Source organism: Motacilla alba, chromosome 4 (assembly GCF_015832195.1).
Source record: "Motacilla alba alba isolate MOTALB_02 chromosome 4, Motacilla_alba_V1.0_pri, whole genome shotgun sequence".
Lineage (NCBI taxonomy): Eukaryota > Metazoa > Chordata > Aves > Passeriformes > Motacillidae > Motacilla > Motacilla alba.
This window is the reverse complement of record NC_052019.1, coordinates 1,450,128-1,474,110: the sequence shown is the minus strand read 5'-3', so window position 1 is coordinate 1,474,110 and position 23,983 is coordinate 1,450,128. Positions and strand designations below refer to the sequence as shown.

The following is a 23,983-nucleotide window of genomic DNA, read 5'->3' as shown; positions in this document are numbered from 1 at the left end:
TTTTATTTTGGGATCACAAAATACACAACATTCATTTTAATATGGGACACAGAATATTCTGTACATATTAAAACCCACATGACTGCAACACAACCGCACACGGCACCAATTCCCGAACGAAAAAACCCCACAAGTGCTTTTTTCCTTTTTTTTTTAATATTAAAAACAAATAGGATAAAACATTAATATTTTTTTCCCAGACGACGTTTACAATAGAGGAAAAAAAAATCATATTTTTACTAAATAACAAATATTTAACAGCACAACTTTATCCTAAATATCTATTTTTGAATTATAACAAAAATAGCACTTATAATAGTTTATAAAGACAGACCAAAAAAAAAAAAATTTGTGTATAAAATAATATTATAGCAAATTGGACTGTGCTAATTAAAAAAAAAAAAAATCTGAGATTCAAAGTGCTTTATTCTGCAAACCCACTGCAGCAACTTTATTTTTTTAGTCAAGTTATATTAGTTAGGACTGGAACAACAAAGCCTGGCTTACTTCAGCCTGGATTAAATACTCCCCCACACAAACACTGTATATCCATGGATGTCAATGGAATTTCAGGGATGGCTGCAGCTCCCATTCCCATCAAAACTGACTCCGGAGCAGGTTTGGTTCTCACTTTGGAACGGCAGTGGAAGTTAAAATTAAAATTTCAGGGAAAAACCCTTCCCTGATTCTCTGTGAAAAGAGGGAGGGAGCACTTCCAGAAAAGTCTATCCAAGAGATTTGCCCGTCTATCCAAGGGATTTGTCTTTAACCAGACCTTCCATCCCGGCTGTCCATCCCCCTCTCCAGCCTTTCCCTTTCCCAGCCCCAAGCACAGATCCCAGATGGAAACGGGGGGCTCCTGGAGGGCACCCCTTGGGTTCTCACCCTGCAGCTCATCCACCTTCCATCCCCATTCCCAAGTCCTACAAAAACCACGGACACCTCCCTGTGCCCGGCACCGCTCCCGGGGTGTTTGTCCCTGGGAGACTCCCATTCCCACCACATCCAGGTTTGTGTTTCCCTCTGCCCTTTGGGATTTGGATTTCCACCCAGCTCCTTTTGGGAACGTTTTCTCTCCGTCAGGGACAAGGAAACACCTGGAATCCCAACAGGGCCTGAGCTTGTGGTGTTCCACTTAAAAATTCCAGGCTGGAAAACTCTGAGCCTCTGCTCCAGGGCTCCCGAGACCTTCCTGTGGGGTTTGGCACGTTGGTCACCACCCAGGAATTAGGCCAGGATCGGAATGGGGAATCCCAGGGGATGGGGAGTTCTATTCCAGCTTAAATCAAGCTGCGCACCCCGGTGGGAGGGACCACCATCTCCTGGGATGCTCCGGGGGGATTTCTGGCAGCTTGGCTGACGGCATTCCAACCTCAAGTGCTTCCCTTGGCTCCAAACCTGCCTCCCTCCTCCTTGCCCCCGCCAGCGCCGCGCCGGCCAAGGCGGCCTCGCCTCCGCTCGCTTCACACTTCCCGCCACCTTCCCAAGAGGCACCTCTTGCCAAAAGAGGCAAAGGCACAACCTGCAAAGCCACCCGGTGAGCCACACCTGCCCCTTCTCCTTCCCCTTTCCAAGCCCTCGGACTTCTCTGGACCCCTGTGGAGCCGACAGCCAAGCTGCCCCCGCGGGCGCGGGATCGGTGCCCGTCACCGTTCTCGGCCTCCTCGCGTTGCCCGTTCCACCTCGGAGGGTTGGGATGGGACAGGAGAGGGGCGGGATGGGTTGGAAGAGCTGCCCCAAGTCGCGGAGGGATCTCCCAAGCTGGCGTTTGGCTCTGGTTGGAACCCAACGCCCGCCCAGGTGCTCGGGGAGTTTGTGCTCCACACCATCCCAGCACAACCCCCCAAATCTCCAACTTAGCCCAGAAGCCTCCTGCATGCAGAAAACCGAAATAAAATAATCCCCCCCAGCAAATGGAAGGCAAGATACCTCTCGGTGGCTGCTGGCTTGTGCTGGAGAGGCTCTGGAATTCTCCTGGGATGCGGGGTGGAAGCTGACACGGAGCCCTCTCCTTCCTGCTGAGCTCTCCCGTTGCCAAAAAACCCCAAACACGAGACAAACAAATGCGCGCGTTGGCTTAATTCGAGAGATCGCCTTTAATGCAAATGCCCCGGCAGGAGCAGCCCCGGCGCCCCCGGGTGTCCCCAGAGCCGTGCTGGGGGTCGGGGGCTGGTGCCAGCACCTTGAGGGGACAGCAGAGGCACCGAAATGTCCCCAAAGCCGGGTGCCTGTGCCCAGGGCTGGCGGGGGGCTGCGGAGGAGGGGGTGCTCACAGGCGGTGTAGCAGCAGCAGGAAACTCAACGAGAGAGAAAAAAAAAAGGGCATCCCTCTCCCCAGAGCCTCAAAACATCTTGGAAAATGCAAATCTGCCTCTCTCGAGGCCTGGAGGGTGACTCAGCCCCGGGTAAGACACCACAGGAGGGGATTTTTGGGAAGCAAAACGACCCCTCCTCCTCCCCAGCCTGCCCCGGCACCAGCGGGAGAGGGGCTGGGAATGGGCAGCGTTGTCTCCCCCAGCCAAGGAAAGGCTCCAATGCCCCGGAACAAACAACACAACCAAACAAATGAAAAAAAAAAAAAAAACAACAAACCAAAAAAAAACACCTCAAAAAACCATAAAAACACTGTTATCACCAGCTAATTTAACACTGTTAAAAAAACAAAGGTCAGAGGTCACCCCAGAGCTGCCCCGGGACACCAGACCTCAGATCCTCGGCCGATTCCCAAGCCTTTCCCGCAGTCGGGCCTTCTCCTCCTGGCAGCAGAAGTGTTTTATAGATATTTATATATATATATTTATAATAATTAGATACTGTGTATGGTCGGCCATCCCAGCTCGACTCGGCTTTTGCGGATCTTCCTCCTTCCCGACGAAACAAGACGCCGCCGCCCCGACCTTCTCCGCGTCCCGCGGGAAGAGCAAAACGCTTCCGGCAGCTTCCCTGCTGGAAAAGCAGTCCCGATCCGGAGGTGAGCGCCGTGGAGAAGCTCCTCATCCCTCTCTCCTCCCCTCCTGTCCATCCCCTCGCCCCCACCCCACCCCTGCCTCCCCCGGCCGCCCGTCCCTGGTGCCACCGGCGCGGGCTTTACACGGTGGCCCCCAGCATGGCGTCTGTGCCCGTCAGGATCTCGTTCTGGTTGGAATCCAGTCCAAAGAACTTGACCTTGAGTCCGTCAACCGGGTGGACCACGGGCACCAGGGTGATTTTGGGGAAAGTCCTGGTGGCGAGCTCGAAGCGGCTGGTGCTGGCCAGCTCGATGGCCAGAGCCTTGAGGAAAAGCTTGGCCAGGTGCTTCCCCAGACAGGTCCGTACGCCTCCTCCGAAGGGGAGGTAGTGGAACCTGCCGTCCTTGTCTTCGCTCCGGCCCTGCCCGAAGCGGTCGGGGTCGAAGACGTCCACATCCTTGAAGACGGGAGCGGTGTCGTGGGTGTCCCGGATGCTGTACATCACGCTCCAGCCCTTGGGGATTTGGAAACCCTGCGGAGAGGCGGGAAGGGGCGGAGGGGAGAGCAGAGTGGGTCAATCCTGCTGGAGAGCGAGCGAGAGCAGCGGGACGAGATAAAGGGATTTTGTTTCCATGTAACGATGGAATGGTTTGGGTCAGGAGGGACCCTAAACTTATCCTGTCCCACCTCCTTCCATGGGCAGGGACACCTTCCATCACCCCAGGGTGCTCAGAGCCCCATCCAGCCTTGGACACTTCCAGGGATGTGGCATCCACAATCCCTGGGCAGTTTGTGCCAGGCCGCACCACCCTCACAGTTTTCCCTGCTTATTCCCATTTCTTTTGGGTTTATTCCCATTTTTCTTGGGTTTATCCCTCAAGTGTGATGCAGATTTAAAGGAAAACCAGACGGCACAGCACAAAGAGATGCGAATCCTGGCTTTACTCCTCCCTCTGTCCCAAGGATTCGTGGGGTGATCCATCCATTTATTTGCTTTGTGGTCACTGGCAGGAGCTGCCCACCACGAAGCCCGTGGTGCTGAGCAGGGGAAGCAGCTTCTCCCGTGCCGGGCCCCACACATCAGCCGGCCCTTCCCAGAGCATCCCAGAGGATCCCAGAGGATCCCGGAGCATCCCACACCCCGCTGCCTGTCAGCACCACACACCCAACACCCACGTCGGGGCCCGGGCGATGAGAAATGGGGTGGATTTATCATCCCCTGAGCACTTTAAAAGGTCTCTGACTCAAACCACTGCATTAGGAGGATTTACAGTGACAAGGCAGCTCCCGAGATTTTGTTTTGCTGGGAGGAAATTCCAGCCATGGTGGTGACTAATCCGCCTGTCATCCGGCAGCCTGGAGATGCCCTTTGCCGTAAACCTTTCCCCTGTCACACCCCAGCTCAGAATTTGGCGTCACTGTCACGAGCTGGGCTTTGGAGCATCACACCCGTCTGCTCTTTGACAGCTCCACGCATCCCTCGCTCCACATCCCATCACTGCTGGATCTGGAGCAAATCCCATTGCTGGGATCACAGAATTAATTAGGCTGGAAAAGCCTTTGAGATCATCAAGTCCAAGCTGTGAGCTAACACCACCTCATCACCCACTAAACCGTGGCGCCGAGCGCCACATCCAGGCTCAAACCCCTCCAGGGATGGTGACTCCACCACCTCACCCCATTCCAACACCCAACCACTCTTTCTGGGAAGAACTTTTTCCCTAATATCCAGCCTAAACTTCCCCTGGCACAGCTTAAGGCTTCGTCCCTCTGTCCCGCCACTGATTGCCGGGGAGAAGGACTTAATTAGGCAGGGCTTAGTTTATCCCCTCAGAGGTCCCCTCTAAGCCCGGCTCAAGCGAGCTGGGCGGTTTTGGGGAGCTCGGGGTGCAGCACTACTCACATCCAGCTCAAAGGTCTGCAGCACCGTCCGGTACCCCCCGGAGATGGGGGTGAAGAGCCGGAGAACCTCCTTGATGACGCAGTCCAGGTACTGGAGGCCGTTGATGTTGTCCAGGCGCAGGGAGCCCTCGCAGATGCAGCCGTTGTGGAGGATCCCTTTGCTCCGCAGCTCCTCCCGCAGCTTCTCCAGCACCCGCGGGTGTTTGAGGAGCTGCATGATCAGGGAGGTGCTGGCGCTGGCCGTGGTGGCGTAGGCGGCGAAGATGAGCTCCAGGGTGCCGTCCTGGGGGCAGGAGAAAGGCCGGGGTGAGGCACAGGGCAGAGGGGCCACCAACCTCAGCGCCTCAAGGTGGCACGGGGTGTTCTCGTCCCCAAAAGATTTCCAGCCTGGCCTCGGAATCGTGGGATGGTTGGGGTTGGATGGAAGTTAAGGATCAGCTTGTTCCAACCCCAGGGACACCTCCCAGTGTCCCAGGGTGCTCCAGCCCTGTCCAACCTGGCCTTGGACACCCCCAGGGATGGAGCAGCCACAGCTTTTCCCAAAAAACAGCTGCTCCAAAGATTTAAGATGCAAAGGGGCCGAGTGTCCTGAGGAAGGATCACATCACAAAGCCGGGAGAGAGAAAAACGGAATGTGGAGGGAGACGGATTCTCCTGGGTGATTTCCCACCCACCAGGATGGATGAGGGAAATCTGGGCAGAGTCTGTGTCCATTGTTAACAGCCTTGGACACTTCCAGGGATCCAGGGGCAGCCACAGCCCGGTCACGTTTAACTGGAAGGTCGCTCCTTGGACAGCCACCACGAGGAGCTTCAACAGAACCTCTGAGGATCCGACAAAAACCCAGGAGACGGCTCCTGGCATGCCATGGCCCTGCTGCAGGTAAGAACCTGCGAGGGGCTCCTGTGCCCTGCGAAGGAGGCGCCAGGAGAAGTGGAAAGGTCAGGGGACACAGCTGAGCGAGGCTTCTGTTGTGACCAGGGAAGTTCGGGCTGGATATCAGGGAACATTTCTTTCCTGGAAGAGGGGCCAAGCGCTGGAACAGGCTGCCTGGGACAGTGATGGAATCGCCATCCCCGGAAGCGTTCAAAAACCGAGTGGATGTGGAATTTCGTGGTGTGGTTTGGTGGGGATGGAGGTTGCACTTGATCATCTTGGAGGCCTTTTCCAACTTAATGATCCCATGGAAGGCTTTGTAGAAAGGGCTGGGCACAACCAGCAAATAAACAAAGCAACTTGGATCCACCAACTCATCGTGGTCCCCCAGCCCTCAGGTCTGCCCCAAAAATTCCTCCTTGGATCATCCCTCACTTTTCCCTTCAGGAAGGGCCTGCCCTGAGCAGAACAATCCCAAAGTGGCCCCGGGGAAGGGCTTTACCTTCAGCTCCTGCATGGTCAGCTCTTTGCCGTGCTCCTTCCCACTCTCTATCAGGATGTCCAGGGCGTCGGCGTAGTCCTTGCCCTGCGTGTTCTGCAGCTTCTCCTGGATGGCTTTTTCCAGCCCCTTCTGCAGCGTCTCCCGGGCCCGGATTCCCTGTGGAGCAGGAATTGCTCAGACCACGCCATCAGCAGCACCTTGCCCATCCCAGGAGCTGCAGACGTGCTCGGGACAGGTCCGAGCCATAAAAGCAGAGGCTCAAAGAAGGGTGTGAAGATGTTGGAGGTGTCCCCTGGGCAGGAGGAGTAAAGCCGGAGTGGGGGAGATCACAGGAGGAGTAATCAACACCTAGGTGTAAATGACAGGTCTGGGCTGGGAGCTCCTGTCCGGCACCGGTTCACAGCCCCCGGCTCCTCCTGGGATGTATGGAAATCCCTGGGAAAATCGTCTCTCAAAGGAAAGCCCATTCATCCCAAAGAATCCTCTTCCCGAGCAATTTGATCACCTGGTCCCAGTAAAGCAATTCCTGCGGGAGTGCAGCTGCTGGGGGCTAACCTGCTGCTGGGAATGATTCCGGGCTCCGAGGGGATGGAATCGTTCCCATGGGCAAACAGCAATTAAAAAAAAATGCTGGAGTATCAGAAAAATAAATTTTGAATCTCTGTATTTCTGTTATCAAAATTCCCCATGGGAAAAAATATGATTTTATGTCTATTTTTTGTTATGTTTTCATTTCCATCATTCATAAAAAAAAAAAAAAACCAACAACTGGAATACTCCAGGAATTAGAAGGACCTGTTTTAGTTTTGGGAATTACAAGGATCTGTTTTAGCTCCTGGAATTACAAGGACCTGTTTCACTTTGAGGACAGGAGGGAATTAGAAGGAGAAGGGTCCCACAAACTGAAACAACACAGGCAAATTGCCAAATGAGCAAAACCACAAATTAAATCTGAGCAAGTCCTGACTATTTCCTGCTGTCAAACCACTCCAGCCACCAAAGAACTCATTTTCCTCTGCCTTCTGCACTAAATCAGGAATCGTGGCCCAAAACGGACTCCTGGGAGGCAGAGGATGAGAAATCCCACTGCGAACGGGGAAAGGCGCGGATTAATCACGGCTCATTAATTAATTAATCGTCGCTATCAGCGCAGAGAACCCGACCCAAATCTCACCCTCCTGTAGCCGCTGAAGGGCAGATCCACGGGCAAGGAGAAGACATTCTCCACGAACTGCTGGTAGACCTCGAAGAGGCGGCCGAGCTCCTCGTCGGGGATGCGGAAGCCCAGCAGGACGCGGATGGCCATGCGGAACGTCAGCTTCTGCGCCTCGTGGTACACGTTGATGGGCTCGGGGGTGCTGCTCCAGGCCCGCAGGGTGTCCTTGATCACCAGCTGGATCTTGGGAAGGTAACTCTCCAGAGCCTCGTGGCTGAAAATCTTGGAGAAAACCTACGGGAAGCAGCAAGGAGAGGTTTGTCCATAGTCCCAACGCCCATGGCCTTCTCCAAGGTGTCCTACAGGGAGTTGGCGCCATTCCAAACTCTTCATCCAGGTCCTAAAAGAGCTGCCAGGAACACCAGCTCTTCCCGAGATTCCCACCACGACCATCACAAGTGACGGGGGATAATGGAGCAAACCAGGGGTGGGAGGGATTCCTCCATCCCAGGCGTGGCAGGAGGGACAGAGCTGGCTTTCCCTGTCCAAAGGATCCCAGCTCCGTTCATCCCGTGGTTTGGGTGTCACTAATGCACCTTTTCCACAAGGATTCTCCAGCATCCACCACGGACAAACACAAGGGGAAAACACAGCTCTCCCAACGGGAAGCACCGACAATTCCTCCCACATCTCCATCACCTTTTCCTCTTTTTTTTTTTTTTTTTTTTTTTTTTCACGGATGCAAAACGAAGCAAAATAATTATTTTGGAGCCTTTAGGACCTCTGCGGAATCCGGCTGAACTCCGGCAGGGGTTCAAGCGGGGAAGAGCCGCTGCACGTACGCAGAGGCCGCGATCGCCCTCGGCTCATTTCCTTGGGAAACCAGGGGAAAAAAAATTCCTGATGTCAGCAGCCAGCGTTAATTTAAGCCCTGCGAGTAAACAGTGAGCAGGACTGGGCCTCCCCAGGTCCCCCACGCTAGCGGCTCCTTACTCCAGTTTTTTTCCTCCAATTTGGGCCCGGGCCCGCTGGAGGAGCTCAGCAATGCCAGGAATGTCCCTTCCCGGCACAGCAGCGCTTTCATTCGGCATTCCCGCCGCATCCCTCGCCGAGCAAGGGGGGAAAGTGCTGTTTGTTTACTTTTTATTAACCTACACACACGCACGGGGCAGGACGCGCACGCACCGCAGGCCTCCAGGAAAATCCAATTAAAGCAGGATTCCAAGGAGGGAGCCGCGCGCCGGAGCCTCCACCGGTGGCCGCTTCCCGGCGGGAATGGAGGCGAGGTGGGGGGGCTGCCAAGTTATCAACCCACCGAGAGGAGCGAAATCAAAGCCGCCCCCTCTTTTCCATGAGCGCCGGGCTCGCCGGAGCTGTAAATGTGAGAATTTCCTCCGCAGTCAGCACTCCAAGGGAAAGGTAATATTTTCCTGGCTGCGACCCCTCATTGCTAATGCCCGGCGTTCCCTGGGAGTTTGTTTGGTGAAAAAACACCTCTGTCCCCTCGCAGCTCCGGGCAGGAGCCTCTGCAAGAGCCGCTTCGCAACGCCCCGGGCTGAGCCCCCAGAAAAACCCGGGGCACGCGGAGCTGCCCGCGGCAACCCCGGGACGGGAGGATGGACAGGGAAGGGAAGCCGAGCCTGGGGACAGGGAGCCATCCCTGGATGGCCGCACGGAGCCCGGGCATGAATGAATGAATGAGAGAGAGGAGGAATCAATGAATGAATGAATGAACAGCAGGGAGCGAGGGCGCGGGACGGGGCCGCCTCCTGCCTGCAGCCAGAGCCTGGAAGGCAGCGGCGTTCAGGCTTTTTCGGCTGGAAAAAGCGGCTGCTCGGGCAGGAGAAGCTGGAGGGGGTAGAGCCGAGACCCCCCGGCTGCGTGGGGAAGGTGGGAAGGGAGTGGGGAAGGTGGGAAGTGGGGAAGGAGGGAAGGGAGGGGGAAGGGACAGTTCCTTTGTCCATGAGCAGGACACCGGGGTCGGATGCAGAGCCAGGATCCATGAGCTCTTCCACAGGGATAGGACAAGACCACCTGGCGAAGGGGCACCGCTGTGTCCCCACCCAGCTCTCAGCTGCCCTTCACCCATGCTGAGCAGCTTGGAATAAGGACAGAGGCTTCCAGGGAATGTCCAGAAACACTTCCCGTGCCTCAGTTTCCCCAGCTGGAAGCAGGGCCAACGAGGGGACAACCTGTGCTTTAGGAGCGCCGGGTCTGCGTCCCTGCTGGGAGCCACCACCCCAGCGGAGGTGGCCTTTGGGGGCTCCCGGCCTTGTCCTTCCCTGGCATCCCCCGCAGCAGAAGCACCTGGGGACCCCCTGCTCCCCGAAGAAAGGACACAGTCCCAGGCGTGCCTCTGGTCCCAAAACAGCTGCCGAGGTGTGGGGGGCTGGATCCACACCCCCGGATCAAGCCAGGCTCCCAAGAGGAAAGATCCTGTCCTAAGGATCGGTGTGAACAGAAGGGGAGATCCTTTGGAAGAGAAAACCCAACCCTTAATGGGATCAGCACAAACCTGACAAGGGGCAGGCTAAGCGCCGGGGGGTGAGGGGGATTTTGTTCTTTCCCTGCAATTTTTGGGAGCTCTCCTGGTGCCAGGAGGCTCCTCCAGCTGGCTGCTCCCTGGAGCTCCCAAGCACGGCCCGAGCCCCGGCCGCGCTGCTCCGTCCCGGCCGCCGCCGCCGCGCTCGCACCGCCTAATCCCACATGTCAGCAGATCCTTCCCCGGCCAGACACAAGTCTGGATCCCCTTCCAGTCACCTCCAGTTCAACCCTGCATCTTTCCAGTTGATTAAAAAGGAGGAGAAGGCAGCCAACTTTCCCCGACGAAGCCCGGCGCGCTCCTAGCCTAAAATTCCTGCGCCCTCTAGTGAAGCCGAGCCGAGCGGCTCGGCCGCTCCAGGAGCGAATCCAGGCAAAGCCGAGGAGAATCGGGGCAAGAAGAAGTTGTTCCCGAGCTGCCAAGAGGCAAAATCATCTCTAAGCTCAGCTTTGTTAACCCTGAGATGCCCCAGCCCGGCTGTGGTGGCACCCAGCCACAAAGGCTCGCAGCAGGGCCAGGATTTTTCTGGGGACGCTGGAAAGAGTTTTTCCATGTTGTCCCAAAAGAGCCAGATCTGGGAATTTGCTCCATTCAAGGGTGCTCATTTCCACCCTACACCCACACTGACGGAGACCCCACCACCCAGCAAGCCTGGCTGGAACTTTCCCACTCCACCTCACATGGGAAAAGGACATTTAGGGATTTACAGTTTTCCAAAGGCAGAAAATGTCTTCCCAGTGCCTCAGCTCTAGCTCCACATGAAGCAAAGTGCCCCCAGCCCCATCCTTAAACCCCAGCCAGGGAATTGGAGGGAGTTCTGTGAGCTCCAGCAGTGATTCCAGCACGGCTGGGGTGTGGGGGACCAGGTTTTCCACGGCTTTCCCCTTCCCACCCCAAGCACCAGCACCAATCCCTGCCTTTGGCCATCCACGATTTGCGGGCCCCTCGCTCCCACCGGGCACATCCTCCCGAAAGAGGGAACGGAGCTTTCCCTTCCTCCCCTGCAGGAGGAAAACTGAAATTTTGGGATCAGCCACCTGCATCCCATCCAGCCTGGAGCCGCTGGCCTGACCGAAGGGAGGCGGGATGAGCCTGGAAATGTTTTCAGGAACCAATTTGGCACCTGCCGGGGGTTTGGCCGACAGGAGACGTCGGGAAGCATCCAAAGCAGCATCTCAACCTGGATTCATCCTAATTCCTCCCACATTTCCAAAGACCAGGCTGTGTTTGTCCCAGCCCCGTCCCATCACCACGTTATCCTGGATGTCTGCCCCTCTCCAGAGCCCATTCCCGTGCTCCAGCGGGATTGGAAACCGGGATATTTTTGGAAGTGGTTCATGGGCAAGAGGCCATCCTGGTACTGGGAGCATGAACAAAGGGGAAACACAGCAAAAAAAAGTTGGAAAAAAGGAGAGAAAATTCCAAAAGATCCCATTCCTGCCTGGACACTCTGTTTATAAAAGGTTCAGCCTTTGCACACAACAAAGAACTGATTCCTTTTCTCCCCCCCTTTTTTTTTGGAAATGGAACGCATGGAAAGCTCCATCCTGGAGGAATCCAAGCTCTCATGAAGGATCCAGCCTCCAACAGGAGTCTGGGAACAGGAGCTGGAGGCTCCAAGAGGAATGATGTGCCAAAGGCACTTGCACTGAAACGCGAGGGGTTCTAAATAACAATCTGCTGGAAAAAATGGAAGGATCATTTCGGATCCTCGGGTCATGTCACGATGCACCTTCGAGGGCTGTCCCCACCCGTGGTTTAAAAAAAAAAAGATTATGATAAACTCCAGCATTTCAAGTCAAGTTCAGAATAAAATTAAGACCAAGATCTGCATTTCACCACAACTCAAAAATCTCCGTGTCCAAGAATCTCTCCCACAAATTCCCCACATGGCATGGGAGGATTTCACTCCCAAACCCTTTAAGGACCTGCTTTCAATCCCAAATCTTTTAAGGCCTTGCTTTCAATCCCAAGTCCTTCAAGGCCTCGCTTTCAATCCTGAACCCTCCAAGGCTTTGCTCTCGATCCCAAACCCTTTAAGGCCTTGCTTTCAATCCCAGATTTTCAAGGCCGAGAGGTTAAAGGGGCTGTGGGGGAGAGCCAGGACCAAGCAGGGCCTTCCTCGGCAGCGCCTCTGCAAAACTGCCTCAGTCTCCCGAAAATTCCATCCCCAGGAAAATTCCATCAAGGAATTTCAGCTTCTCGGCCGAGTTTATGGCGATACCAAAAGGCACCGGGATTCATCAGCTTGGGAATGCTGCTCCCGGTGTCGTCTCCCTTTTATTTATGGAGATAAAGGAGAAAAAAAATTCACCTTAGGCTCCTCAAGGAGGGAGAACGATCCCACATCCGTGGATGTCACGGGAAAGAAATGGGAGCTGTGTCCAGAGCAAAGGGATCAGAAAGGTGGGATCAGCCAGCCGGGATCCAGCTGGGATCCCTGTGGATGGAGAATCCCACAAACCCAGCGGGCACGGTCAGAACCCTCCTTCCTCAAGGAATCATGGAATGGTTTGGGTTGGAAGAGACCTTGAAGACCTAATTCCGACCCCTGGGATGGGCCATCCCGATGGGTGATGGATCGCTGCCTGCGGTGTGGGCATGAAGGATTCCCTGGAGATGAGGAAGAGGAGAACAGCTTTGCCAGGAACCAGTGGAAGTGAAGTATCAGGAGGAAAATCCCAGTTTTTACTGAGCTGACGGGTTTTCCTGGAGCACGGAGAGAGGACAGAAGGGAAGGATCCCTACGGATTTGAGTAAACCCGGAGCAGGGATTCTCCTAGAGACAAAGCCAGACTTAAAAATAAACCAGCCCTTGGTCCTGCCAAGAATTCCAGGGAGTGGGAACAGAGCAGAGCAAGAGGTGGCCACACTTGGGAGGGGGTGAGTGAGAAATTCCCGATCCACGGCGCAGCCACCTCATCCCAAAGGAATAAAAACCCCTTCCAGAGCATGCACGGTCTCGCAGCAGGAAGAAGAGGAAAAAGCTTGGGGAAGGGATTCCTCCAAGGAAATCCTGAGGATTGCAAGGCCTCCGTGGGATGAGCGGACACCTGAGGAGCTCCTGCAGAGCAGGCGAGCAATAAAGCTCCTCCAGGGAGGAGGTGACGGGGGCTGAGGTGACCCCACGAGGTGATCCCAACCTAAGGCCACCCTACAAGGAGGAGGAAGCGGGAGAAGCAGCAGGTGAGAGAGATTTCATGGGCAAAATTCCACCTGGGAAGCGACGGAGAGCTGCCTTACCGCCAGAGGGATGAGCGGAATGTCACAAACCGCCGCTGAGGACGTTCCTTGAGCTGCTTGGGAGGATGGAGGAGGATGGATGGATGGAAAAAGAAAAGGGATCACAGTGCAGGATGAATCCTGACTCCCTGACGTCCCCGGGATTCGCTCCTGGTCCCTCACATCCCTGGGATTAGCTCCCCATCCCTCTGGAAGTGGAGCCTGGATTGCAGCTCCGCCCAGCTGCTGCCCAAGCAGGGGCTTCCCCTTCTCCATCCTTCCCGAAACATCCAGAAACTCCCACCCTGGAAGGTGGAAAACCCAAATTTGGGGATCCCAGGGAATCCCACAGCCGCAATCCTGCTCCGCCAGCACAGTGGGCTCGGAGCTCGTGGGGACTTTCGGGCTGGAAGGCACCATGGAATCCCCCAAAATTTGAGTTTTAGCCAAAATTTGGCTTTTTTTTTTTTTTTTTTTAAACCTTTGGAATTACTCTGGGTTTACACCCCTGGAGATGTCAGCACTGCCTGGTCTGAAGTCAAGGAACCAACCCAGCCCAGGAATTCTTCCCCGGAACGGGAGCAGGAGCCATCCTCCCTCCATGGAAGGTTTTCCCTGCTCCAGAGGCTCTTGCCCATGGATTAAGGCTCCCAGGGCATGGAGAAGGGGCTGGAGCTGATGGCAGCTGGAACTCAGCCTGCTCGGTATAATTTTGGGAGCTGGCTCCCCTGGATTGGGATGGTTTCTTTTCCACCACGGGCACACGGAATGGGCTGGGGAGGTTGGATAGACACGGAAAAAAAATCCTAAAAAAAAAAAAAACCCCTGTTAACAACCTCAGTCCAGGATTTTTGTAGGAAAAAGATCCATTCCTGCCACCTCCCATCCCTCCTTCCTCCTCCAGCCCTCTCCCCCATCCCGATGCTTCCCTCCCCCCAGCCGAGCCCGCGGCAGCTGGTTTATATTTGCCTGTAAATTTATGGCCCCTTTTGTGTTCCTAATCCCCTCGCAAACGATATGAAAGCCTCGGACCTTTCCACTCGGTGCTAATGAGCTCAACACTTGCGTGCCTCGGAGGCAGAGCATTAATTGCGGTGTGTTAATGAGCGATGGGGCTTTGGACACTGAGACAAACCAGGGCCGCCCCTCCGCTCCACTCCCTGCTGGAATCCCTGGATGTCTCCCCAGCAATCCCAAGGATTGCTTTGATTTTATTCCATCTTCGCCTTTTTAATTTTTTGGGTTTTTTTTTTTTTTGAGCCGGCCGTGCCTATTTTGGGATGGCTCTGTGCTCTCCTGCCAAGCTGGATGATCCCGGGGAAAGTCTGATCCCACCTTTCCCTGCCCATCCTGGGAATCTGCTTCCTGGCCCTGGGCGCTGCTCAGACTTGACCTGAACCCTAAATGCCACGTCCTGGTCATTCCCAATTCCCATTTCCTTCTCCACCAGGATCCCTTGCAGGCACAGGAGCGCTGAATTCCGGCTTCCTGCTGGAATTACATCCCATAAAAGCAGAGGCTGCAGGATCCCTAAGATCAGGTTTGTTTTGCCCTCATGATGGCTCCTTTCTCCCCAGAACCAACGCTCCCAAAATCTGGGGTTTTCCGGGTGGAAATGGGAACGGAAGAGGTCGACAAGGGCAGGATGGGATCGGACAGGACAAGGACGGAGGGAAGAGCCAGGGTGGGACAAGAGCGGGATGGGGAGACCCCCGGAGCTGGAATGGTCCCACCAACCCTTCCCAGGGAGTTCCAGCAGGAGCTCCAATCCCAAGGGATGGCATTCATCCATCACAGGACGGGCAGGGATGGGGATCTGCCACCAAAGACCCTGCTCAGCCTCCAGGGTCACTCCTGTGAGGAACCTGGAGGAGATTCCTGACAAAAATTCCACTGTGGAGCTCCGGCTCCAGCAGGGGTGGCCCAGATCCTTCTCCAACATCAACACAAACTCCGTGATCCAGCAGCAGGAACAGCAGGGCCGGGATAATTATCCCAGAAATGCGGGAGAGGAGTTTGGAGCTGCTGTGGTTTATTCCTTGCAAACTGCTCTGGTCACCCAGCTCTGTCCCAGGCCAAGGCTGGAGCCAGCCCTGGGCACATCTGCCATGAAGCCATTCCATGGGGCGGGAATTGTTCCTGTTCCCAGCCCTCCATCCTGCCCCACATCCCTGCTCCAGGCTGACTCCAAACCCTCTCCGTGACCGGAGGGTTCATTTCCCAAAACAGGGAGCTTTCCCTCAGTTTATGGGAATTTTCAATGCCAGTGACACCTGCACTGAAGGCGTTCCCTGCCGCAGGAATTCCCTGCTCCCAGCCTTCCATCCCTGCCCCAAGCTGATTCCATGTCCTGCAGTTCCCTCTCTGTGGCTGGAGAGTTCCTCTCCCAAAACAGGGAGCTTTCCTCCCGTTTGTAGGAATTTTGACAGCCTCCTGCAGGGGAAATTTGATAAATTTGGGATGGGAAAAAGCTTCCATAGGGTTAGGATTGGGGTCCACCCGAGCACCTCCTGCATCCCAGAATCCTTCACCAGCACCTACAGGATCGACACTTCCGGATATTCTATATGGAACGGGATAACGAATCCATAAAGATCCCGAAAAACAGCTGGGACACGGAAACAGGGAAGAGAGAAGAGCTCCAAAATTTGGATCATCCCACCCTGTCCCTGATCCCATCCTCCAGCGGATCCAGCGGGGATTCGCTGATCCCGGAATTCCACTGAGGAGCTGAAATTCCTTGGAAAGCTGCACCGAGCAGCTGATCCCTGGCAGGATCCCAGAACCCTCCTGCAAGAACATGCTGGGTTTGGAGCTCATCTCCTCCTCATCCCGGCGACAATCTGGAGACCACGGATCGCCTGCCAGGGAATGCTGGAAGAGGAGCTGCTGGAAATAAGTGCAGCTCCCTGGGGTTTTGGGAAGATGATTTGGGGGATTTGTGGATGTGGACGAGCGCTGGAGACGATCCCCGGTGGTTGGAAGGGCAGCAGAGGCGGGTTCCACGCTCTGCTTTTCCTCGTTTTGGCCAAAATCCTGCGCCAGCTGAGGAATTCCACCTCAGTTTCTGGCAGGATCAGGGAACTGGGAAGGGAAAAGTGAAGGCTCGGGCTCAGAGGTGAAGCAAAACCCAGAATCCGAGAGGTCACCGGACACCTGACAACCCCACAGTGCTTCAACCTGGATCACCATCCGCCAGAGGGATTTCCCAGGAAATCCTCTCTCCACGGAGCTTCCAGCTGCTCCAAATCTTTCCATGAACCTCCCAAGAGCAGCGCCCTCACTGTGGAAACTGGGGAAAATTCTGCCTTTTCCAAGTCCTTCCCTTGGTTCCCTGGCGGGTCAAGAGGAGAATTCGGGCTGGGTTTAAGATTTAAGCTCGCCCTAAGTCCAATTCCTTTCTCCTGAGAGCTCTGTGAGTTTCAGGGTGGGGAGAGCTGGAAGTTGGAGCTGTGGAGCGACAAAAACTCGGGATTAACGAGCTCCGAAGAGGCCACGCCAGAAGGAACGAGCCTCAATCTGCTCCTCAGAACCTTGATAAGAGCAGAATAATCGATTTCCACCTCACCAGAGGCAGGCTCAGCTTGTCTCCATGGGCAGCTCGTGGATGGGTTTTTAGGGAGAAGAGGATTCCCCAAATCGGGATCAGCCCAGGCTGGGTGGGGTGGGAGGTGCTCGGCTCCCAAAAGCAGCGACTAGCAGGAGATGGAGTGAAGAAATGAGGCCAAAACTCCTGAATTCCAGAGCGCTGGACTCAATCTCCAGCTGATGAAAGGGAAAACTTAAAGAATAATTAACTCCCAGAGCGTCCCAGATCCTGGGAAAAGAGTTTGGGGGATCTCAAAGAGCAGCAAGGAGGGAGAGAAGGAGCCGGGGTCGTCCTGGGACAGGGTTTTGTTGGAATACTTGAGCTCGGGAGGCTTTTGGCCACCCTGATGCAGGAATAGGATTTAGGAGTTAATTGGGATTTAGGAATGAATTAGGAATTAGGATCCTTGCCAGCTTGGAATCACAAGTGACGCCAAAAATCATGGAATGGTGGAAAGGCTTGAGTTGGAAGAGACCTTGAAGAGCATGAATCCCACTCCCTGTCACAGCCAGGGACAGTTCCCAGGATGCCCCAAATCCCATCCCAGCCTGGCCTTGGGCACTGCCAGGGATCCAGGGGCAGCCCCAGCAAATCTGGGAATTCCTGCCCAGCCCCTGCCCACCCTCCCAGGGAACAATTCCTTCCCAACATCCAACATCCAGTCCGGATGCAAAAAGGGTTTTGAGGAGCACAGTGGAGATCTTTAGGACTGAGAACATTCCGAAAGCTTTGGGTTGCAGAGCTTAGGGTTGGCCACGTGGTTTTTCCCAGCGGGAAAAACCTAGGAGTGAGAACACCAGGAAAAGCTGTGGAGGAGAGAGGAAAGCCCTGCCAAGTTTGTGCCCAGCCCCGCCCTGGTGCCAATCCCAAATCCACCAGGATCCCACAGAGGTCAGGCCTCCCTTTTCCATGACCCCATAACCCACAGTCCCCCGGGCCCGCTCCCGAGGCCGGAATGCCGTGGTTTTATCCAGGCCCGCAAAGGCCGCTTTAGATGAGCAAAAAATAATCCAGAGGTGCAGGAGGGTGAAAGGAGCAGGGAATGGACCCTGCAGATCTCTGCCTGATCCCACTTAACTCTCCTTGGATAGGGAATGAACCCTCCTTGGACAGGGAATAAACCTACCCGGGATAGGGAATAAACCTGCCCTGGATGGGGAATGAACCTATTCTGGATAGGGAATGAACCCGCCCTGGATAGGGAATGAACTTGCCCTGCATGGGGAATGAATCCTCCTTGGATAGGGAATAAACCCACCCGGGATAGGGAATAAACCCTCCTTAGACAGGGAATAAACCTGCCCTGGATAGGGAATGAACCCTCCTTGGACAGGGAATAAACCTGCCCTGGACAGGGAATAAACCCATACAAGATGGGGAATAAACCCACACTGGATAGGGAATCAACCTATTCTGGATAGGGAATGAAACCTCCCTGGATAGGGAATGAACCCACCTTAGATAGGGAATGAACCCTCCTTGGACAGGGAATAAACCTGCCCTGGATAGGGAATGAACCCGCCCTGGATAGGGAATGAACCTGCCCTGGACAGGGAATGAACCCTCCTTGAACAGGGAATGAACCTGCCCTGGATGGGGAATGAACCCGCCCTGGGTACGGAATAAACCCACCCGGGATAGGGAATCAACCTATCCTGGATAGGGAATCAACCCTCCCTGGATAGGGATGAACCTGCCCTGGATAGGGAATGAACCCAACCGGGATAGAGAATAAACCCACCCAGGATAGGGAATGAACCTGCCCTGGGTAGGGAATAAACCCTCCTTGAGCAGGGAATAAATCTGCCCTGGATAGGGAATGAACCCGCCCTGGATGGGGAATGAACCCTCCTTAGATAGGGAATAAACCCACCCGGGATAGGGAATGAACCCACCTGGGATAGGGAATGAACCTGCCCTGGACAGGGAATGAAACCTCTTTAGATAGGGAATGAACCTATCCTGGATAGGGAATGAACCCGCCCTGGATAGGGAATGAACCCAACCGGGATAGAGAATGAACCCGCCCTGGATAGGGAATGAACCTGCCCTGGATGGGGAATGAACCTGCCCTGGATAGGGAATGAACCCTTCTTGGACAGGGAATGAACCCGCCCTGGATGGAATGAACCAATTTTCCTCCTGGATGGAGGCAGCCCCATCGCCTCCCCCTTGTCGGGAAAAACATCTCCATTTTTAAGGGAAAACCCCGGAACTGGAGGGGCTGAGCTGGCCCTGGTTTGGGGCAGGGACAGGCCCCGCTTTTCTCGTGGTGTCACTCCTAAAAGCTGTGACTAACGGGTGTCACGTGCTGTTTGTTTTCCCGTCTTCTCCCCCAGGAGAAAAGAGGGAAGGAATTTTCAGAGGTTTGGAAGGGATTTTACAGCCTCCAAAATTGGAAACGCTGCTGGAGCAGGGAGCCGGCCTTGGGGCAGGCGTGGGGACGGCCTGGTGTCCCCAACGGTGTCACCAGTGCTGCGGGGGGGACACACCCCCCCTTCATCCCAAACCATTCCCTGCCCAGATCCAGCTGGGAGAGAGCCCCTGGGGTGTGACAGCCACGGCACCACTGCCACCAGCCCGGCAGCACAGGGACACGGGGACTGTCCCCACCTCTGCTGGGGTTCAGCGCCCCAAACCAGGCTGGGGCTCTGAGGGGGGTGACACAAAAGGGTCCCAGCACCCCAAAACCGGCTGCCCAGGGGGTTCTAAGGTGACACAAAAGGGTCCCAGCACCCCAAACCAGCTGCCCTGGGGGCCTAAGGTGACGCAAAAGGGTCCCAGCACCCCCAAACCAGGCTGATCTGGGGGTCTAAGGTGACACCAAAGGGTCCCAGCACCCCAAACCAGCTGCCCTGGGGGCCTAAGGTGACGCAAAAGGGTCCCAGCACCCCCAAACCAGGCTGATCTGGGGGTCTAAGGTGACACCAAAGGGTCCCAGCACCCCAAACCAGCTGCCCTGGGGGCCTAAGGTGACACAAAAGGGTCCCAGCACCCCCAAACCGGCTGCATTGGGGGTTCTAAGGTGACACAAAAGGGTCCCAGCACCCCCAAACCAGCTGCCCTGGGGGTCTAAGGCGACGCAAAAGGGTCCCAGCACCCCCAAACCAGCTGCCCTGGGGGTCTAAGGTGACGCAAAAGGGTCCCAGCACCCCAAACCAGGCTGATCTGGGGGTCCTAGGTGACACCAAAGGGTCCCAGCGCCCTAAACCAGCTGCCCAGGGGGTCTAAGGTGACACAAAAGGGTGACAGCACCCCAAACCAGGCTGATCTGGGGGTGCCACCTCAGGGTGAAAGAAAGGGGTTCCACCACCCCAAAGTCCTGCCCAGGGGGTGTCACCTCAGGGGGACACAAAAGGGGCTCAGCACCCCAAACCAGGCTGATCTGGGGGTGCTGAGGTCAGTGTCACCTCAGGGTGACGCAAAAAGGTCTCAGCACCCCCCGAAACCACCGCTTCACCCCGAACCCCCACCCTCATCCCGAATTCCCTGAAATCCCAGGAAGTTCTCAGCACCGCCCCCTTCCCCCAAAAGCCCCTCGGGGTGTCCCCGCGGTTCGGGCGGGGAGGGGACAATCCGTGGGGGTCCCCCCTGTGCCGCATCGCCCTTTTAGGAGCCCTCCCTGCCACCCCTGTCACGCGTGTCCCCATCGCGGGGGGGCTCGGGGCGACACGAGTGTCCCCTCCCGCCCCATCCCACCTTGAAATTCCTCAAGGGGGATCAGCGCGCCCGGGGGGAAAAGGGGATAAAGGGGGGGGAAAGGGAAAAAAATGAAAGAGAGGGGGAAAAAATTGGGGGGAAAAGGGAATAAAATGAAAGAGAAAGGGAAAAAACGGGGGGAAAGAAGGAAAAGATGGGGAAGAAGGAAAGGGGGAGGAAAGGAGGGGGAAAAAAGGAAAGGATGAGGAAAGGAAGGGGGAAAGGGGAAAGGGAAAGGGAAGGGAAGGAGGGGGAAAAAAGGAAAGAGGGAGGAAAAACGGGGGAAAAAAGGAAAGGAGGAGGAAAAAAATGAAAGGAGGAAGAAAGGAGGGGAAAAAAGGAAATGGGGAGGAAAAAGGGGAAAAAGGAAATGGGAAGGAAAAGCGGGGGAAATGGAAATGGGAAGGAAAAGCGGGGGAAATGGAAAGGGGGGAGGAAAAACGGGGAGAAAAAAGGAAAGGGGGAGGAAAGGAGGGGGGAAAGAGGAAAGGAGAGGAAAGGAGGGGGAAGAGTGGAAAGGGGGAGGAAAAACGAGGGGCAAAAAGGAAAGGGCAAGGAAAAACGGGGGTAAAGAATAAAGGGGGAGGAAAGGAGGTGGAAAAAGCGGGGACACCGACCTTCCTCTTGTGGCGGTGGATGTCGCCGATGGAGTTGGCCACGGTGTTGGGGCCCAGCAGCATCCGCGTGCTCCGCGGCCACTCGGTGCTCACCAGGTGGTGCTCCCCCATCAAGATCTTGCGCACGTTCTCCGCGCCCGTCACCCGCACCAGCGGCCGCCCCAGCAAGTGCGTCTTGAAGACGTTGCCGTACTTCTCCCGCCGCGAGGACTGGAAGCAGGAGCCCTGCAGGGGTGCCGTGGGGTTGGCATGGCACGGCACGGCACGCCACGGGCGCGGGTTACTCCGCCGGGGAGCGCGGTGGGAATTGGGGCAGAGTTTTGGGGGGATTGGGGTCACCCCGCGTCCCGCCCGCCCGCTCTCCCCGCAGCCCGGCGGGGCTCGGTGCCTTCCTCCCCCCCTTCCTCCTCCTCCCCTGTCACTTTTAAACATATTCCTATTTTTCCTCCTTTCCCCCCCTTTTTTCCCCCCCTCCTTCACACCCTCCCCCCTTTTTCCCCCCTCGCTTTTTGTCTCTTTTTTTTTTTTTTTTTATTTTTCCCCCTCCCCTCCCTCCTCGCTCAGGCTGATTTTACTCGAGCAAGGCAGCGCTTCGCCTAAGTAAATCTCCAGATTTCAGGCACTTTAATAACTTTCCCACATGCTCCAGGGGCTTTTGTCGGCGGAGAGGCTGCCGGAGCCGCAGCAATAGCGGGGGGGGGTCCCCCCAAAAAAAAAAAACCCCTGGCGAGCGGGGAGAGGCGCTGCGAGCGCCGCGGCCGCGCCGCCGGGCTGGGAGCGCGGGTGTTTATTTTGAAACAAAAGCGCGGTTGTGAGGTTCAGATGTTCAGGTGACCCTGTTTCTTGATCTGCGTAAATATAATTAAAGTCCTTTTTGTGGCATTAATAAAGAGTTATTTGTACACCATTTCCAGGGCAGCACAAAGAGCACCTTTATGCGGCACAAGTTGCGAGCGGAGTCCAATTTATACAAAATTTTTGTATTTTTAGCCCTGGACTCTGTTTGGACGGGGCCTGTGGAAAAGCGAGAACCCTTTTCTGGTCCCCCTGTAAAAATCTGATAAATTTCTTTAAAAAATAAAGCCCTATTGAGAGCGTGCCGTTAACCCCTTCGGCGCCGGCCGAGCGGGGCCGCCCTGGCGGGGCTTCCCCGGCGGGGTTGGGGGGGACACCGGGGGACGCCGCCGCTGTCCCCGCCGGGACCGGGCTGTCCTGCCCCGCCGCCGGCTGCGCCGATGAAGGGCGGCAGCATCCTCCTTTGATTATTATAATTAATTTATTTTTTTTTTTCTTTTTGCTGCTAGGAGGAGAGAGAGAGAGAGAGGGGGAAACCCTGGCGCGGCTTCGCCTCGGGGGTTCCCTCCCGGGATGCTGCGAGCCCCGGGGCTCCCCCCGGAGCCGGGCACCCCCCGGCCGCCCCTCCTATGGGATTTTTTTTTCCCCCCGATTTTTTTGGCAGCCGCCCCGCGGTGCGGGGGGATCCCGCTCCGCCCGCCGCTGTTGGGCGTTTAGCGAGGTTAATCCCGGGTTAATCTGCCGATTACCTCGGCGGGCTTCCCCCGCCGCGGCAGCCGCGCCGGGAGCGGCGGCGGCAGCGGGCGAGGGACGGCGCGGAGCCGCGGCTCGGGGGGGAACGCGAGCGGCGGAGCCCCCGCTTCCAGCCCGGCTCCGGCGCCGCGGATTTGGGCTTTTGGCAGCAACTGAGGCTGAGGAGGGGAGGAGGAGAAGGGGGTGGGCAGCGCAGGGGCGATGCCGAGCCCCGGCAGCCCGAGCGAGCCCAGCCCGGCCGCGCTCCCGCGGTGCCCCCGGCTCCGGCTCTGCCTCCCCGGCTCGCCGAGGAGCCGCATGATGCAATCGGAAGGGAAAGGAGACGAGGGGGGAAAAAAATAGGGCGAGAAAAAGCCCCGAGAAGACCCTAAAAAAATACCGATTCGAGGGGGGAAAAAACCCCAAAAAAAAAACCAAACCCAGAGCCGGTCCCAGCGAAGGGCAGGGAATCCTCCTTACCTGCAGCAGCCAGTGGAAGGTCTCTCCGATTAAAGGGAATCCCATGGAGCCTTTGGGGATTGGTAGCTTGCAGGTTTTGTCGCGGGTGGCAGCCCAGCGGAGCTGCCACAGCTGTTGGGACACGGCCAGCAGCAAAGTCAGTGACACCAAGCACGCGGCGAGGGTAGCCAGTGCCGAGACGAGATCAAAACTTGCAAAAAGCATATTTGGAAAGAAGGGAGGAGGAGGAGGGTGGGGAGAGAGAAACAGCCCCTTGACAGGCACCACGCTCGCACCCACACACACGCGCGGAGAGACGGCGAGTGCGGAGCGCCCGCTCGGCGCTGCTTGGGGGGTCCTGGGGCGAGGGGGGCCCCGGCTCGCCCCCCTCGGCGCTGGCAGGTTGGGGAAGCGGCGAGGGGAAAGAGGGGGAAAGGAGGAAAAATTGGAAAAAAAAAAAATTAAGGGGGGAAAAAAAAAAAAAAGCTGTGGTTGCTGCGCCCCTCGCTGCGAAGTTTGGGCTTGTTTGGGGGAAACTTGACAGAGTGACACGGAGAAAAAGCACCACGCGCGCACGGAGAGAGGGGAAAGGGGGAAAAAAAAGAGGAAAAGCGGCGCCCCCCCCCCCAAAAAAAAAAATGGGGTGGGGGTGATGGGGAGGGAAAAAGGCGAGGGTAAAAAATTAGCCAAAAAAAAAAAAATTAAGGAAAAAGGAAAAAAGAAAAAGCTTGGAGTGGCGGAAAAAAAAAAAAAAAAAAGACCCCAAAAAGTCCAACTGCAGATGCTGCGGCTCTCGCTCGCTCGTAAGGCAAAGCCACACGCACCAGAAGGAGGGAGGGAAAAAAAAGAAGAAAAAGGGGGAAAAAGGTAAAAAAAAAAAAAAGGGGGGGGGGAAAAGGAGCGAGATTTAAAAAAAAAAAAAAAAAGTTCAAAAAATCTTAAAA

At 55.9% G+C, this 23,983-nt stretch overlaps 1 protein-coding gene across 1 annotated transcript; it reads right to left on the bottom strand.

The window, feature by feature from the left end:
- Nucleotides 1-23,711, bottom strand: LOC119700811 (cytochrome P450 26B1). The gene is made up of 6 exons (XM_038136429.1): nucleotides 23,061-23,711; nucleotides 21,054-21,278; nucleotides 7,403-7,678; nucleotides 6,229-6,384; nucleotides 4,852-5,133; nucleotides 1-3,480 (listed from the first exon to the last, which is right to left on the bottom strand). The coding sequence occupies exons 1-6, from the start codon at nucleotides 23,262-23,264 to the stop codon at nucleotides 3,088-3,090; spliced, it is 1,536 nt and encodes a 511-aa protein (XP_037992357.1). The 5' UTR covers nucleotides 23,265-23,711; the 3' UTR covers nucleotides 1-3,087.
- Between the last annotated feature and the right edge of the window lie 272 nt (nucleotides 23,712-23,983).